This window comes from Petromyzon marinus, chromosome 3, assembly GCF_048934315.1.
Source record: "Petromyzon marinus isolate PM22_M1 ecotype Great Lakes invasive population chromosome 3, UKy_Petmar_22M1.pri1.0, whole genome shotgun sequence".
Lineage (NCBI taxonomy): Eukaryota > Metazoa > Chordata > Hyperoartia > Petromyzontiformes > Petromyzontidae > Petromyzon > Petromyzon marinus.
Window position 1 is genome coordinate 20,037,033 of NC_133669.1, and position 17,339 is coordinate 20,054,371.

At 51.8% G+C, this 17,339-nt stretch overlaps 1 protein-coding gene across 3 annotated transcripts in view; it reads right to left on the reverse strand.

Annotated features, from left to right (window-relative positions):
• Positions 1-699: 699 nt before the first annotated feature.
• LOC116958264 (uncharacterized) overlaps positions 700-17,339 on the reverse strand; it is a 40,767-nt gene continuing 24,127 nt past the window's right edge. For all 3 annotated transcript variants that reach the window (XM_076052397.1, XM_076052388.1, XM_076052393.1), the window contains one exon: positions 700-9,970. In XM_076052397.1, the coding sequence (XP_075908512.1) occupies positions 9,149-9,970 (822 nt within the window). In that variant the 3' untranslated portion in view covers positions 700-9,148. The remainder of the gene's footprint in view (positions 9,971-17,339) is intronic.

Genomic DNA, 17,339 nt, shown 5'->3' on the forward strand with positions numbered 1-17,339 from the left:
CCTGCCGGAGGAGCTCACGAATGGGACTGTGTCCCAGATTTTTCAAGGATCTGAGCTCCTCACACAATCCGTTCCAGTTAAAGTCCCCGATGGATCGTAGACAGGTCATCCTGAATGTGTCCAATGATCCCCCGTATAGCATTAATAGACTTACCGAAAGAACCAGAGAGTATGGATTCCTGCAGTCACGAAAGCTTAAAATCAAAAGATTGTTTTGGGGAAGTTCATTGGTCGGCACGGGACACGAGGGGGTAGGTAATTAGCACCAGGCTCGAGCGCCTTTGTCTCCCCCAGTGGACGATTTTTACACGCCGCACCAGGTACTCGTTTGAGGCTGAGTCTACCTAGGGGAGAGCCAGGACCAGTGCAGGAAATCGTTACCGGTGTTGTTGGCCGTGAGCGGGACTCGAACTCGGGTCGCCGGGTTCGTAGCGCAGCGCACGAACCGCAACACTACGGTACCCAAACACTAAAGACAAAGATCCCCCGTGTAGCCCAGCCAGACTTTTGGGGCAAGTGTTGTGAGCGAGTCCCAGGTGAAGGCAGGAACGGCACACGATGGGGTGGGTGACCAGAACCACGCCCGACCGCCTTTGTCTCCCCAGTGGCGATGTTTACACACATCTGTACACACACACACACCCTCTCCCGTACACACACACACACCTGTACACACACACACTCTCCCGTACACACACGTGAGCAATAGAAAGCCGCCTTTAATAATAATAAGTGCGTGTAGAAAAGAATGACTGGTGTATTATAGTGACTGAACTACGAGTACCGTATTTACAACAATAAATTACGCACTGCTCCTCTGCCTTACGGAACACTCGGCACGCGCGCGCCTTTACTCGGGGAAATAGCGCATTGTTAGCAATTGATAACAACACACACAATTATATTAATAATAACCACGTTAATACGAATAATACAGTGATAATTATAACAACGATGGTGCTAAATAATAGGACAACGAATATAAGACACACGATACGAAAACAAATGTTGTCATTGTAATAAAAAAATAATTTATGCAATAAATACTGAAATTCTCTCTTTTGTTTTATTATAATTCAATTGTTTTTTTTTTCTGTATAACATTCCATCTCCTGGCGCGGTCAACAAAGCTGTTGAAATTGTACAAATAATGATAATAATAATTGAATTTATTTAATAATAATAATAATAATAATTCATGATACAGTAAAACTCCTGTAATCCGCGATTGTGGGCTGGACGTGTCGCGGATTCAGAGATACTGGCTGGTTTGATAGGAGGTTAAATCGAATAGCTGATAAGAGACAGAGTCCGAAAGAAATCAAGTCGGCGGGGATTTAAGTGTGGGGGGGGGGGGGGGAATACATACAGTGTACGACTGTCGAGGAGGGAGGGAAGGGTGGTGGTGGTGGATGAGGTTTCTGTAATGGATTCTCAAGAAGTGGAGTCGAACGCTGTGTGTCCACCCCACTGGCACACACAAATGTATAACACAGCGCGGTGACATATCACGCGTGGTACATCCATACCTGTCAAACCCTTATCAGTGCTCTGCCTTATTACAGACCAATTCAAACCTTATTGGCCCACCCCCCCCCCCCCCGTGTCCCCTTTCGATCTCAACGTTCATCCTACAAAGTCCCATCACAAAAGGGAAACACAAATAGACCTTATTATTTTGTACTAATTTTCCCTGTCCAAGAATACGGATAAACCGTATGGGTTGACAGGTATGTTGCATCTGTGTAGACGCGTGTACGTAGACTGTGTACACACACACAAACGTGTGTGCACAGGTACACCTGTCAATCAATGCTCGACATATATTCTTCAGTAGAATGCTAACTTTGTTTTGATTTGAATGTAACAGGCAGGGTGCAAGTGGATATTCTGTGTGTGTGCGTTTAGGCCCATGCGTGATATATATTTAGTGCGTGTGTACACGGATGTACTTTTTTATGTGTTCAAGTATATGATTCTGACTTAAAGCTTTCGTGACTGCAGGGTTCTTTGAACACATCTAGGTGACTTTACCGAAAGACCCAAAGAACATATGATTCTGTAACATGCACGTATATATTTGTATGTGTGTGTGTGTACAGAGCACGTGCCGTGCCGGCTTTCACAGGTACTCGCTGAAAGCACTTGCCCCAAGTCTGTTAAAGGCTACACGGGATACCTTTTTCTTTGTTTTGAAAATACAGTGATCGTGTTATACTGTAATTGTACGTGTGCCGACGTGCATTCATGTAACTCTACACGCGTGCACGTGTGCGTACACGCGTGTGCGTACACTCGTGCACGTGTGTGTACACTCGTGCACGTGTACACGCGTGCACGTGTACACGCGTGTGCGTCTGCGCGGTCAGCGTTACGAACCCGGCTACCCGAGTTCGATTCCCGCTCACGGCCAACAGTGGTGACGATTATCTGAACCGGTCCTGGCGCTCCGCTAGGTCCACTCAGCCTCAAGTAAGTACCTGGCCTTCATAGGTGCTCTCGTAAATAGCACTTGTCCAAAAACCGTATGTTAAGGCAATACCGGGTGGATCTTTGTCTTGTATTTATGCACTTGTACACATACATGTATGTGCACGTGTGTACACACGCGTGGTGTATAATACATGGGTACGTGTGTGTGTGCACAACGTCCATACTCTGGCTGCACGCGTGGTGGGTGAGCGGGGTTCGTGCTCGTCATGCTGGAGGGTTTGGTGGTGGTGGTTGTGTGAGTGGTGGCTATGGTCGTTTTCAGCGGGGTAACCTACATTTAAGATTGGCTGACACAAGGAAGAGTAAAAGCATGATACGTAACGGAAGAGTTATTGTAAGGTACGCTTAGGTTGAGTAAGGCAAGACAGGATAAGTTGGGTAAAGTACAGGAGGTAAATAAGGTTGGGTAGGTATGTAGTGTAGGGTTGTGTAGTCATGGGCATGGTAAGCCATGGTTAGGGCAGGGTTGAGTAGCCGAAGTGATGGTAAGGTGGGGTTAGCCATGGTTAAGGCAGGTAGGGTAGCCTAAGTGATGGTAAGGTGGGGTTAGCCATGGTTAAGGCAGGTAGGGTAGCCTAAGTGATGGTAAGGTGGGGTTAGCCATGGTTAAGGCAGGGTAGGGTAGCCTAAGTGATGGTAAGGTGGGGTTAGCCATGGTTAAGGCAGGGTAGGGTAGCCTCAGTGAAGGTAAGATGGGGTTAGCAATGGTTAAGGCAGGGTTGAGTAGCCTAAGTGATGGTAAGGTGGGGTTAGCAATGGTTAAGGCAGGGTAGGGTAGCCTAAGTGATGGTAAGGTGGGGTAAGTCATGGGTAAGGAAGGGTAGAGTAGCCTAAGTGATGGTAAGGTAGGGTAAGTCATGGTTAAGGCAGGGTAGGGTAGCCTAAGTGATGGTAAGGTGGGGTAAGTCATGGTTAAGGCAGGGTAGGGTAGCCTCAGTGATGGTAAGGTGGGGTTAGCCATGGTTAAGGCAGGGTAGGGTAGCCTCAGTGATGGTAAGGTGGGGTTAGCCATGGTTAAGACAGGGTAGGGTATCAAGTCTTGGCAAGCTAACGGTAGAGCAAGCGAGCGAGCGAGGGAAGACGTGGTAGTGCGAGACTGACGAGGGCACGGCTGATCCTCCGCGGTTGGCGGAGCGTGTGGCCCCGGAGAGGCCGGCAGGGAGCGAGACGGGGTCAAGGCAGCGCGAGGTAAACGAAGCCACTTGCACCACCACCACCACCACCACCGCACGCGAGACGACGCAGCACGAACGCACATCTTCACAGCGACGTGAGTCACCCGCCGTCTGCTCCGCATCATCGCTAACTTTGGCGCGGTTTGAACGATCTCGGGGTTGCTGGGACGCGAGAAGAGCTGAGGGACACCGGGGGGGGGGGGGGGGGGTGGGTGGTCTAGGTGGGGTTGGTGGAACAGAGGAGGAGCTGAGAGGGAGGTTCTGGGTAGGGGAGTCCACGCGGAATTCCCGCAGCTGCACTCTCCACGTGGTGTCCCCTGCTGCCACCTCCACAGCCACTTAGCCATGACGCTGCTGTTGTTTTTCCAAAGGTCACAGGCCTGGGTCACGGAGGTCACAGGCCTTGGTTCAATCGACACTCTCGCCAGCCAGCAGAGGGCACTCGCCCAAGAACGACTGCTCCGTTTCCGTCGCGGATTATATTTGACTTCTTTCTCTCCCGATAACGTGCACGCTGTGTTGCTGTGTGTGTGTGTCGGCGTGGTTCAAGTGGAGAAACACACCGGGGCCAGGCGACACGGTCAACTCTGCCTGGGTCTCTGGATGGTGTCCTGAGGATGCTCGACGCAGTAGCGAGCGAACCGTCAAAAATAATGTATAACAATAACTGGCGCGCAGCTCAACACTTGCGCACGTCACACTTTCATTTGCTTGGTTATGTCGGGTGGTAGAGGGTCTTAACAACATTCATTTTAGGCAGAATAATTTCGTGGCCTTAACTCTCCACCCCGCCCCACCCCCCAACAAAAATCGATCGCAAATCCTATCAGCAACAGAAACCCACCAGCCACGTGTCAAAACCCGCAGTTCTATATGCAGAACTGTTGCAGCAGAGAACGGTGCACCACCCTGTGTTGTTACACCGCAATCCTCTGTTTGGGAGGTCGCTTGGCCCGCCGCTCTTTGTCTTTTTGTGCTTGGGTTCCGCACCTGCCCTGGCACAAGCGCTGTGGGGACGTCACCGCCCATTAGTGGAGTCTGCGTGTTCTCTTTCCCGTGGTTGTGTGGATTTTTCTCCGGGTTCTCCGGTTCCCCCCCCCCTCTACATTTTGAATCAACATCACGCATTTAGGGGACTTGGCTGCTATACATTTCCACATCAATAAGCCACTTCGTTGAGATATCATTTGTGGCCAGGTCGCATCTGCAATAGAACTATATCGCTCAGTGGTGCCTTACCTGGCAAAATAAAAATGTTCAGTTTAGTTTTAGATTAGTGGCGAATGGCAGCTGTTGTTTCAATTACCGACAATTATCGGTGTCTGGGACGAGATCAGCGCTCCGTCTAATCACCGGGCAGCTACCACCGCGATTGGAAACCCAGCTTCTCGGCACTGCCTGCTAGTCAAGTGTCCCCGACACGGCCATTCTGAATTTCCTGAACTAACACGGTCTTGTGTCTTGGACGACCCATCAAAACGTGTGCAGCCTCCGTTATAGCGAGCCACTCGGGGGGGGGGGGGGGTGATTCAATTGAGAACCACGATCAAGAGAAATGGCCTGCCTCCCTTGTTCATGCTATGAACTCCACGGACAATCAATGAACTTCATAATCATCCCATAAATCCGATGTTCAATCAACTCACTCCATAATCAATCAACAACCTCCATCATCATCCCATCACCGCCTTTCTCAATTGATTAACTCCCCAATCAATCAACCATCTCCATAATCAATTCATGGCCTCCTTGCTCTACGAACTCCCTCTAAGCTCTGCTCTATGAACTCCTGCCAAATATTACCATCTGAAGACTTTCACATCCTCTGTTGCCACACAAACCCTCAATAGACATATCTTAAACCTTCAACCGGATACAGCACCTGGATCATCTGAAGCCAACACGATGCAGGTGTGCATACTGCGTGCATACTGTGTGTATATCGTGTGTGTGTGGCCTTCATAGGTGCTACTCGCTAACAGCAGCACTTGCCCCAACAGTCTGTTAAGGCTATACGGGGGATCTTTTTCTTTGTATCCACAGGCTGCACGGCTGCAAAACCGACAAATCTACAGCGTTGGCCTTCCTGCGGGAATTCGTGATTCTTGCTTTGGGCAATGAAGGCGACGACTCGACTTAAAAACAAGAAACTAACGAGCCGAGAAACGAGGTTTAACGATTCCTGCACCCACCCATCCCAACCACCCTTCAACAAGTGCGTTCCCGCTGCGAGCATCTCGCCCGACACAAACACAACACCAAGAAACGTGGCACAGGGGTAAGTGGCACTGAGATGACACCGGGATAAGTGACACCGGGAAAGATGACACCAGGATGACACCAGGATAAGTGACACCAGGATGACACCAGGATGACACCAGGATAAGTGACACCAGGATGACACCAGGATGACACCAGGATGACACCAGGATAAGTGACACCAGGATAAGTGACACCAGGATGACACCAGGATAAGTGACACCGGGATAAGTGACACCAGGATGACACCAGGATGACACAAGGATGACACCAGGATAAGTGACACCGGGAAAGATGACACCAGGATGACACCAGGATGACACCAGGATAAGTGACACCAGGATGACACCAGGATGAGTGACATCAGGATGACACCAGGATGACACCAGGATGACACCGGTGTGTCCACCCCACAGTTCCACCGCTCCTCCTGCTCTCGACTCCTCGATTTGTAATGGAATTCTGCGTTCATTTTTGTAGTTTTTCTTTAATTTAAATAATTAAAATATTCTACTAAATCCACGCACACACACACATATATACGCACGCACACGGACACGTACACGCACACAAAAATACAACTTTGTTTCACTATCCATGTAATAGCTATATAAAATTAACGGGATCGTCATCTATAATATATATTATATAAAAATACCCTAACTTTTCTCTTTCTGTCTGATGCATGAAAGTTGTTGGGAGTGGGGGGACGATTAAATCTGCGACAAAGATAAAAGGGGGGCACGGAGCGGGGCTGTTGGGGGGGGGGGTCATGGGAAGTGCGTCACGCGGGGGGGGGGGGGCGCAATATTAAAACATCACGACACAAAATCACGGACGACGACGTAAATAAAAATAAACTTTTTCCTCCATCGACCTGACAGCGTCGTCTAAGTGCTTTGCGTCAGCGGCCGCCGCAATCGTTGAAATGTTTTGCATTTTTTAAGTTTTGCGCGGTGTTCGTAGCCGTTCCTCTTCCTTTCCAACTTCAACGGTTTCTGGTTGTTTTTTTTTTGTGGGTTGTTGTTTTTCGTCCTCTCGAAAAAATTCTGACGGTGAAGGTCAGCTCAGCCGCCCTGCCCCCCTGTCGCCCCCCTCCCCGCCACCCGAGGCGTCGGTGACAACCCGTCCCACGCGGTGATCTGAGCCGCCGGACGTTTCGCCGCTCCCGTCCGCCGCATGCTGTCGTGCGTTTTCTTTCATTTCTTGCGCTCACGGGCGATTTGCCGAGTCGGGGCGGTGGGAGAGAGAGGCGGTGGTAGGGGGGCGAGAGGTGCCAGAGAGAGAGAGAGAGAGGGGGTGGAGGGGGGGGGGCAGAGAGAGGAGGATGGGGAGGGGGGTCGAGTCCAGAGTGGAGGTCTCGTGAACACCAGCACGCACGCTGCCAGGGTTTGCGTGTGGCAGCGAGTTTCCCTGCTGCTTGCGTTGCCTGTTCTTCCCGTTTCTGAGCCACTCTTCAGCTGCTGCTGCTGCTGCACTAAAATGCTGCAAATTGTACCGTATTTGTTTTTGCAAACGCGGAAACAGAATGCATCTCCTTCCGGAAACACCACTCATCGTTTTGAAATTCGGGTTTCATTTGCTGGTCGGTGACAGCTCCGCGATTGGTTGCCTGCAGACACGTGGTTGGATTCGGCACACGCCTCCAGCTTTACTTAACAGGATTTGATTAATGAGCGAGACGAAACTGTGGTATCGCGAGACCGTAAAGGCTTGAGTCCTTCATCCAGCAATGGACAGACCATGGGTGATGATGATTAACGGACCGCATCTTAATTAGCCGTATGGTCTGTTTGCGCTACGGGACGGTAGAGGACAAGGGATACTCGCTCCCAGACGCATCGTGCCTATCGGTGTTCACCAGCTCCTCACTCACTCTTCCCTTACCACCCCTCACCGCCTCTCACCACCATCAACTGGTAGAGACACTGACATGCCCGGGGCGGGCAAAATCCACTCGACTTGGCCTTACAAGTACGAATAAATAAACGCGTATAAAAACTAAAACTTACAAAAACAATAATTAAATAATATAATGAACACACACTCGTATAAAAACCTTTAAAATACCGCGGAGGTATCGGTCACGTGTACAAGTGCTGGACTGTTTGCTGATGCGTTTTAGTTTCTTGTCATGTTGTCGCTAATCGATAAAATTTTAGCGGAATATATATATTTTTTTATTTCCGCGATCGCACACGGCTAAAGCGATTCTGCCGCTCGCCGCAAACCGGCCGGGCCGGGGCGAATTCGGCGGTCAAGGTGTGGTGACGCAAAATAAAACGCGGACGAACCAAAGAGGGGCGATAAATAATAATAAAAATAACAATCAAGATTTTTTTTTTTTAAATATCGACATCTCCCACCGGCGGCTCCAAGTTCCGCTTCTGCACCCCGGCCGTGGGGGCCAGCGTCGTGAGGGCAGTTGTGGAATGTTCACACCGATGACCATCGCGGGGACCACTTGCTTCTCCGTTCCCGGGCCCCTTTTTCACTTCTCCCTCCATGGCCCCTTGAGATTCCCTTCAGGAACCCTTGGTACCTCATTCCATCCAGAGCTCCCCCCCCCTCCACGCACCCCCACCGCCAGGGCCCACAGGCTTTAGTACCTCCACTCAGGCCCACCCTTTCGCATTCCTTTACGGCGTCATCCGTTACCCCTCCACGGCGCCATTGCGCAGGACCCACCCACACCCCCTTCTGCTTGTGCCCCAGTCTGGGACCCAATTCAGACCTTCTCTGTGGCTCGTTCGAGAGCTCGTTGAGATCCATCGCAGACCCTCTCAGGGCCAACTCAACGACCTCCCCGTGCAGACCACATTCTCGAACCCTCGTGACCCCATCTGTTTTAGCCCCTCTTCTCATCATCATCATCATCGTCGTCGTCACCACCGCCGCCATCGTCGTCACCATCAAACAAAACCAGCAGCAGCAGCCGCCGTTCACCACGATGCGGTAGCAACACGCCACCCGCGCGCCAGGCTAGGTGCACCTTGAGGCCACGTGAGGGCGGCGAAGGCTCGCCAGCCAGCAGGAGGTCACAGGACAGACCCAGGTGTCACAGGGTCAACCGAGTAGCTCATCATCACCACCATCATCATCATCATCACCACCCCCATCCTCCTGCTCTCCGCGCTAGCGTCTTTCAGTCTTCTCCCTCCACCCCTCTGTCCCCAGCACTCACGCTGGCACCGCCGGTCCCCACCGGTCCCCACCGGGGCCTAGAAGCGAGGCCCGTGTCCGCCCGGCGCCGTGGGGTGGGCCGCGTGCAGCTGGCTCGCCGTGGCGGCAGTGGCGGCCGCGTGCGCCGGCGGCATCACCACGCCGACCGACGATCCCCCGCCTCCTCCTCCTCCGCCTCCTCCTCCGCCGCCGCCGCCGCCACCTCCCGCCAACACCCCTAACGCCGCCGCCACCACCGCGTTGTTGTTGTTGTTGTTACCGCCGCCACCACCGCCGCCGATTCCCATGCCCATGCTGCTGTTGCTGATGACGCCGATGACGTTGTTGCTGTTGTTGCCGCCGCCGCCGCTGTTGTTCTCCGACTTGACGATGGTGATGACGCTGGTGGCCGCCACCTTGGCGGGCGCGATGGGCTCGCGGGCGACCGTGCGCGCGAACGCCTGCAGCGCCTCGTACTTGGCGCGCAGCGCTCCGAGCTCGAGGCGCATGCTCTCATTCTCGCGCGCCAGCTTCTCCACCTCCAGCTGCAGGTCGCCCTTCTGCCGCTCGAGCTCCTCCTTCTGGGTGACGCGCTTGACGCGGCAGCTGGCGGCGTAGCCGCGGTTCTTGAGCGTGCGCCGCCGCTGCTTGAGCCGCGCGATGTCGTCCTTGGAGAGGCCTCGCAGGTGCTGGTTCAGCTCGCGCACCGACATGGACACCAGCTCATTGTCGCTCAGCGGGCCGCTGCTGCCACCGCCGCCGCCACCGCAGCTGGTGTCCGTGTCGCCGCCGCCGCAGCCCCCCCCCCCGGTGAGTGCGGCGCCGTCAGGTGACGCCACGCTGCCGGCGTTCGGCAAAATCTCGTTCGGCTCGCGCTTCACCTGCGGGGGAGGAGGGGGGGGTGCGGGGGAAGGAGACGGAGGCGGTTGTGAGAGGGGGATGCGATGAGGACGCGGGGTGGACATGGTTGGGGGGGGGGGAAGCAGTTCCAAAGAAATTAGTTTTCATTTTAGATTATTTGAAATTGCGTAGCTCCCAGTAATATCGGAAGGAAGAGCGCTCCAGACGGCCACGACACGATGAGACGGAACACGAGAGGATGTGGTTAGGACAAACGGAACGCGGAAGCACACGAGGGGAAGTGAGTGGACGGCAGACACACCACGAGGGCAGGATGGAACACAAGAGGACACAACATGAAGCCAGAAATGCAACTCGAGCCGATGGTGCACAACGTATAGACACGGAGAACACGAGCCGGTGCCGGGGCCATCCTGGGGCCCCGGGCGAAGCTTTTGCTCTCCGGTTTGTTCACATGACCAGATGTGGAAAGCGCGGCCATTCGGCCGAAACCATGGTGAGGAACAATGCTAAGCCACATTTTTTCTTCCCTTCTGCTCTTCAAACTCTGAACTCAAAACACGAAGAGGGGAACAAGCCCACCAAATCAGCACGGTGAACATTTCTGGACGCGGTTTAAGAAGTGACCTCGGGCAAAGCTTAAAGGTCAGGCCTAGCTCATCATCAACACCGCTGGTCCCCCAGTGCTTTCCGGTCTGAATGAGCCAACACCAAACTCTGTTTGGGCGTAAATTACTCAAGTTAGCGCGAGTGACCAACGGACAAACGACGGATGACGTCGCCGCAATTAGGGCCGAAGTCAGGGCAACAGGACACAGAAAGACGCAGAGAAACAGGGTGGGGGACACAATGAATTACTCCTGGGCACAACGCGACATGGAAAGGTCTTCAACAGCCCGAAAATCGAGCTAGACGGAGTGCTTCGACAGCTTGTGGCGACGGTCGCCAAGGTCGTAACGAATCATGCCCGAAAGCCCGGCGATTCAAGTCAGGATTGGCGGATCACTCGGTAAGCCTCCCACCCCCCCCCCCCGACCTGCCCGGGGTGTGGGTGGCAGTGCAGCAAGTAGGCTCCCGCCGCGTGGGTATTCCCTGGGCACTTCCGCTCTCCTCCTCCTCCCACACACACGAACTTATCGAGATAAACACCGCCTCTCCCTGCCACTGGAAAAAGTGGAACTTCCACCAGCGGCTCGGTCGGGGCCACGCCAGGCGGCCGAGGGCGGCTTGGACCGCACGGCGGGTCAAGAGAAATCTGACCGCGGTCCGGACCTCAAGCGAGAGTTGGCCACGCGCTGAGCTGACAGCAGCACACGGGGCTGGCACTCATTCCTGTTGGCGGCCCCCAGAGCCGGCGGTGGAAATTCCACTTTCCAAATGCGCGGGGGGTGGGGGCGGGCAGTACGTCCACAGCACAAAATGTGATTGCTCATTTATGGACTCCAGAGGGGGGATGATGATGATGATAAACTAAAAGTAAACCTTTTTTTAATTTTTGCAGGTAAGGACTACTGGCTATCACAAATGAAAGCTCAACTCAATTGCTTATAGTGTCGAAATGTACTGCAGCCAAACACTCTAAATGTGGAGGGAAAGACCCGAGTCATGATGGAGGGTGATGAAGACTGCCATATGATAGTGACAATGTGATGACAATGATGATGATGCTGGTCACAATGACAGAGACAACAATGATAATGATGTGATGTGGAGTGGTGGTGCAGTGGTTAGCACACGGTCCTCTGAACTGGGCGAAGTGGTATCTCAATAACAGGTCCTGGACCACATCTCTTTCAACCAACCGGCACTGACCAGCTCGGTGAAGTATAGTCAAACCGCCCGTACGAGCGACACTCCATGGGGGAGGCCTTCATCCAGCAAGCAGCGGATTGACACAGGGCCCTAAATCCTACACTACCGTTATTTAACAGGACTGGCCACTGCTACTTCGAGAACAGCAATGGCTCTGTGAGCACGACAGGAAGGAGGGGAGGGGGTGTGGCGGGCGGCTGTAGCTGCGGGAATCAAACCGTAGCCCCGGGGCTCCTCCGTCGCTAGCGAGGGCGTTGTGCACCAGCCGCTAGCGGCCTGGGTAAGGGCGAGGTCCAAGCTCAACATTGGCGGGGGGGGGGGGTGTTTGGCGGTGAATCCTGGGAGGATGGGGGGTGGGTGGGCCGTGGTGGGGGGGGGGGATCTGCGTGCCGATGACGACACTCGGAAGGTATTTGTGTACGAGTGCAGCGGAACCGGGCAGCGTGCACGTGCTTGTGCAGCGCCGCATGCACGCAAGCGCGCTCGCCCCTCGCCAAGTAACGCGCGGAGTCGCACGTTCGCTCGCTTGCTCACATTCGCATTTAGTTTCACGTATTCGCTCGCTCACTCACGTGCTCAACGAGTCACACACGCGTTCACACATCACTCGCTCGCTCGCTCATTCACTCACATGCTCAACCAGTTACGCATTCGCTCGCTCACTCAACCAATCACACACGACGTTCACACTTTTGCTCACTCTATCGCTCACACACTCACTCACTCGCTCACACTTGTACTCACTCGGACACTCGCCCAGTCACACATCTTCATGCCAACTCTCGTGCTCATTCGCTCACACGGACACTTGCTCATTAATGCGCTGGCTAATGAACTGCCTTACTCGTGTGTTAACACGCACGTGCGCCCTTATATGCTCACCCCAACACACTGTGAAACACTCTCACATACTCAAAACCATAACATTCCTAAGTACACACACGTAGAGACATTTTTCACATAGTCCCGCAAACGTACCCAAACATGCTCTGGCACACTCGCTTGCACATTCCCTCGCACTATAACACACACACAGCACTCACAAATATACACTTATACACACTCACACGTGACTCACAATCACAACACAATACAAAACCCCCCAATAATAACACCCCTTACAAACACACACCAACATCACACACACTTACACCAACACAATCATAATAACACACCACCGACTTGGGGCTCACACAAACCCTCACAACAATAATAATTATACGACTCAGTGACTCCGAACGCATGTACACGCGCGTGCACGCGATCACAAGAATAACATTCACTGACTCACGCGTGTACACGAACCAACTCCCACCACACCAACAGTCATTACACTCGGGCACACACCTTGGCCGGTGAATGGAATTTTCCAAACGCCAAGCCACCTCAGCCCAAATTCTCCCCTCCTCGCTAGCTCTCACCCCCCCCCCACTCCTCCCTATCCCCAATACCTCTCACGCAGCCTGTGATCTCAGGCTGCAGCATGCAGGCTAAATGTGGTGCGGTGGTCCCACGCACACGCAGACAGACAGACGCACGCGCGCGCACGCACGCACGCACGTGCAAACGCGCACACAGCCACGGGCGCACAGCCACGCCGCACGCGCAAACGCACGCGCAGCCACGCGGCCACACACGCGCGGACGCACGTGCACACGCGCGCACCCACACGGCGCAACCCGCACAATCCGCAAACTCAAATAACGAGAGGCCGCGACACTGGAGGAGGCCTTGACCGCTTAAAACGCGCAAGACCACACACGCTCGCAGACGTGCGTGCACGTGTACGCACGAGCACACTCGCGAGCGCGTGCGCACGTACGTACGGCCGCGCAGACACGGTCTCGCACACACGGACACGTTCACACACCCTCACCGGCTTCCTTCACGTCGGCATGCGGAATCGCGCGCGCGCGCGCACACAGGCAGTTCCACAAATTAGGCAACCGGCACAAAGTTTCACAATCACCCGAATACACACCCACAGGGGGGTGTTACTGTTAGGGTAATAATTATCTACAGTCTTTGAATATATGGCTTACATTGTGAAATTAGCTGATGCGTTTACACGGGCGCACACTTGCGCGCGTAACCGAACGCCCCATCCGTGTCCGTGGTATTTCACGAGAGGCTTCTTCCCTGATCGAAATAATTCGTACAAATTATTCCCGTCCGAATTATACTCATAATCAGTTGACGTGCTGTGCCCAATTAATAAAGATAAAGACACTTCACGATTCTCCCGAGGATGAACCCCGCATCTCCAAAGTGTCTGAAAAGCACGTCGTTTAAACCGGGATTGTTTGATTATTACTCTTTGGTTTTTTCGATAAAGTCACGTAGGTAAAAAAAAAAATTAAATAACGACGTTTCGGAGGCAACACCAGCTTCCTTCATCAGGTGTAAAAAAGGAAGCTTGTGTTGCCTCCGAAACGTCGTGATTTAATTGAGTAGTTTTCAATTATTTTAATTTTATTTTTTACCTACGTGATTTTTCCGAAAAAACCAAAGAGTATGAATCCTTGCAGTCACGAAAGCTTCAAATCTAGAATGTTTGATTATTATTTGATTGTTATTATCATCGCGATTACTCTACGACGCTGCGTCGCATTACGAGATGCTTGTCCTTTCAAGCGCCGTGGCGTTATCGACACCCAACGTGTGGAGTTTCTCAGTTCCCCCCCCCCCGACCGCCTCCTCTCTTGAGACCAGTGGTGGGTGGGCAACCTGCGACGCGCAGGCCGCATGCATCCCTTGGCGCCCCTTGCGGTGTCCCGGCCTAAGTCGTCTCGATGTTGTGCGTACGTACGTTGAACTCCTTTCGCGCCGTGCGTAGCCAACCGTGCTAATCGGAGGTGCGGGACTCCAGGTGAGGCTGTAGCTCAGTGGTGCGCAACCTGCATCCCCCACGGGCCTCGCGCGTCCCGTGGAGGCCCTCGCGGTGTCCCGGTCTAAAAGGGTGTCTCGAGGGTGGCACGTGGGGTCATGATTAGTGCACGAGCACGGTGTCAGGCTTGCGGCCCACCGAGGTGAAGGATGGCCGCTCACGCGGCCCACCGATTACAGTCTGGGGTTGCCCATCACTGCTGGTTTAGACCATGGAACGCGTACCACCAAGCGCACTCCGGTCATCCTCGCAGCTGCGGCTTTTGGCTGGGCCATCGAACAAAGATGGTCACCGCGTCGCCCGGCGCTTTCAGATGCACTCTTCCTTCTGATGTTAGGAAGCCACTGGAGCTATGCACTTTTAAATCATCGAGTTAGAAAAAATGTTTATTTTGACCCGATGTTTGTGTTTAGTTTGTTGTCCTTCCTCCGCACCTCCGATTAGCACGGTTAGCTACGTACGGTGGTGTGAAAGAAGTTCAACATACATACATTCACGCTACTCGCGTTTAATTCTGAACGAAGAGGCGCACGTAAATCAATTCATCTACAGCCACGCGCGCACCCATGCACGCACGCACATTTATGTGCCGGAGAAAATCCACACGGATAAATTCACAACACAAACTCGATGCCACTCAACTAGGTGTCAACAAATAATGACGAGGATTATTATTATTATTCATAAAGTTACGTATAAAACACTTTGCCAAACACCTACAGTGAGGGAAAAAAGTATCTGATCCCCTGCTAATTTTGTACGTTTGCCCACTGACAAAGAAATTATCAGTCTATAATTTTAATGGTAGGTTTATTTGAACAGTGAGAGACAGAATAACAACAATAAATCCAGAAAAACGCATGTCAAAAATGTTATAAATTGATTTGCATTTTAATGAGGGAAATAAGTATTTGACCCCTCTGCAAAATATGACTTAGTACTTGGTGGCAAAACCCTTGTTGGCAATCACAGAGGTCAGACGTTTCTTGTAGTTGGCCACCAGGTTTGCACACATCTCAGGAGGGATTTTGTCCCACTCCTCTTTGCAGATCTTCTCCAAGTCATTAAGCTTTCGAGGCTGACGTTTGGCAACTCGAACCTTCAGCTCCCTCCACAAATTTTCTATGGGATAAAGGTCTGGAGACTGGCTAGGCCACTCCAGGACCTTAATGTGATTCTTCTTGAGCCACTCCTTTGTTGCCTTGGCCGTGTGTTTTGGGTCATTGTCATGCTGGAATACCCATCCTTGCTTAGCAATGGTCTTGTAGCCCATTCCAGCCTTGTGTAGGTCTACAATCTTGTCCCTGACATCCTTGGAGAGCTCTTTGGTCTTGGCCATGGTGGAGAGTTTGGAATCTGATTGATTGATTGCTTCTGTGGACAGGTGTCTTTTATACAGGTAACAAGCTGAGATTAGGAGCACTCCCTTTAAGAGTGTGCTCCTAATCTCAGCCCGTTACCTGTATAAAAGACACCTGGGAGCCAGAAATCTTTCTGATTGAGAGGGGGTCAAATACTTATTTCCCTCATTAAAATGCAAATCAATTTATAACATTTTTGACATGCGTTTTTCTGGATTTCCCTGTTGTTATTCTGTCTCTCACTGTTCAAATAAACCTACCATTAAAATTATAGACTGATCATTTCTTTGTCAGTGGGCAAACGTACAAAATCAGCAGGGGATCAAATACTTTTTATCCCTCACTGTACGTCTACAGTAGAATTCACAGCTGTTGAAATTTAACACAGTTACAACATTTATTGACAATTCTTAAAATTACCTCAGAGTAAAACAATTAAATTAATTCAGAACTGGTATACAGGGTGGCCCAAAAGCCAGGACAGATAGGGTTATTATTATTATACAGGGTGGCCCAAAGATCAGCACACAGGGTTGTTATTATACTGGGTGGCCCAAAGGTCAGGACATAGAGGGTTGTATAATGACAACCCTATGTGTGCTGATCTGTGGGCCAATTTGTACAATAATAACCCTACATGTCCTGACTTTTGGCCACCCTCTATAACAATAACCCCATGTGTCCTGACTTTTCAGCCACCCTGCACGTATTTCCTAGACCACCGATTAGCGTCTCCGATTAGCACGGTTGGCTACGTATTGTGCGAAAGGAGGCCCAAAACATCAAGGGGCCAGCAACAGACTATTATCAAAAATAGGGATAGGTTTTACCCTTTCTGACAATAAAAAAGGGAGGCGTTAAGATGTTCAAACACCACATAGATACATTTTGCAAGGCATCAAGTCTGCATTAACCACAAATACTTGTGGCAAAACATGCAAAAAAAAACATAGATCTGATATATGTGCATTGCCTTTGACACTGATTGGCCTGCTCCAGAGACAGTCTTCTTTATGGCCTTCTCTCACCAGTGTTAGACCAGAGAGAATGCCAACGGGCGAACAGCACAAAGGCAATGGTTAGTGCAGACTTGATGCCTTGCAAATGGTGTCTCTTTGGTGCTGGGACATCTTGACACCTGTTTTATTGTCAACAAGGGTAAAAACCCATTCTTATTTTTCCCATCATTTTTGATGATGGGGAAAAGAAGGTCCCATGCACTAGCACAATTATATCGAAGGCGTTAAGCAAGAGTGACATCGGGAGGAGGGAATTATAGAATTAGCAGAGCAGTGTGAGGGAAGAAAAAGAGTGAGGAGTGGTGACCTC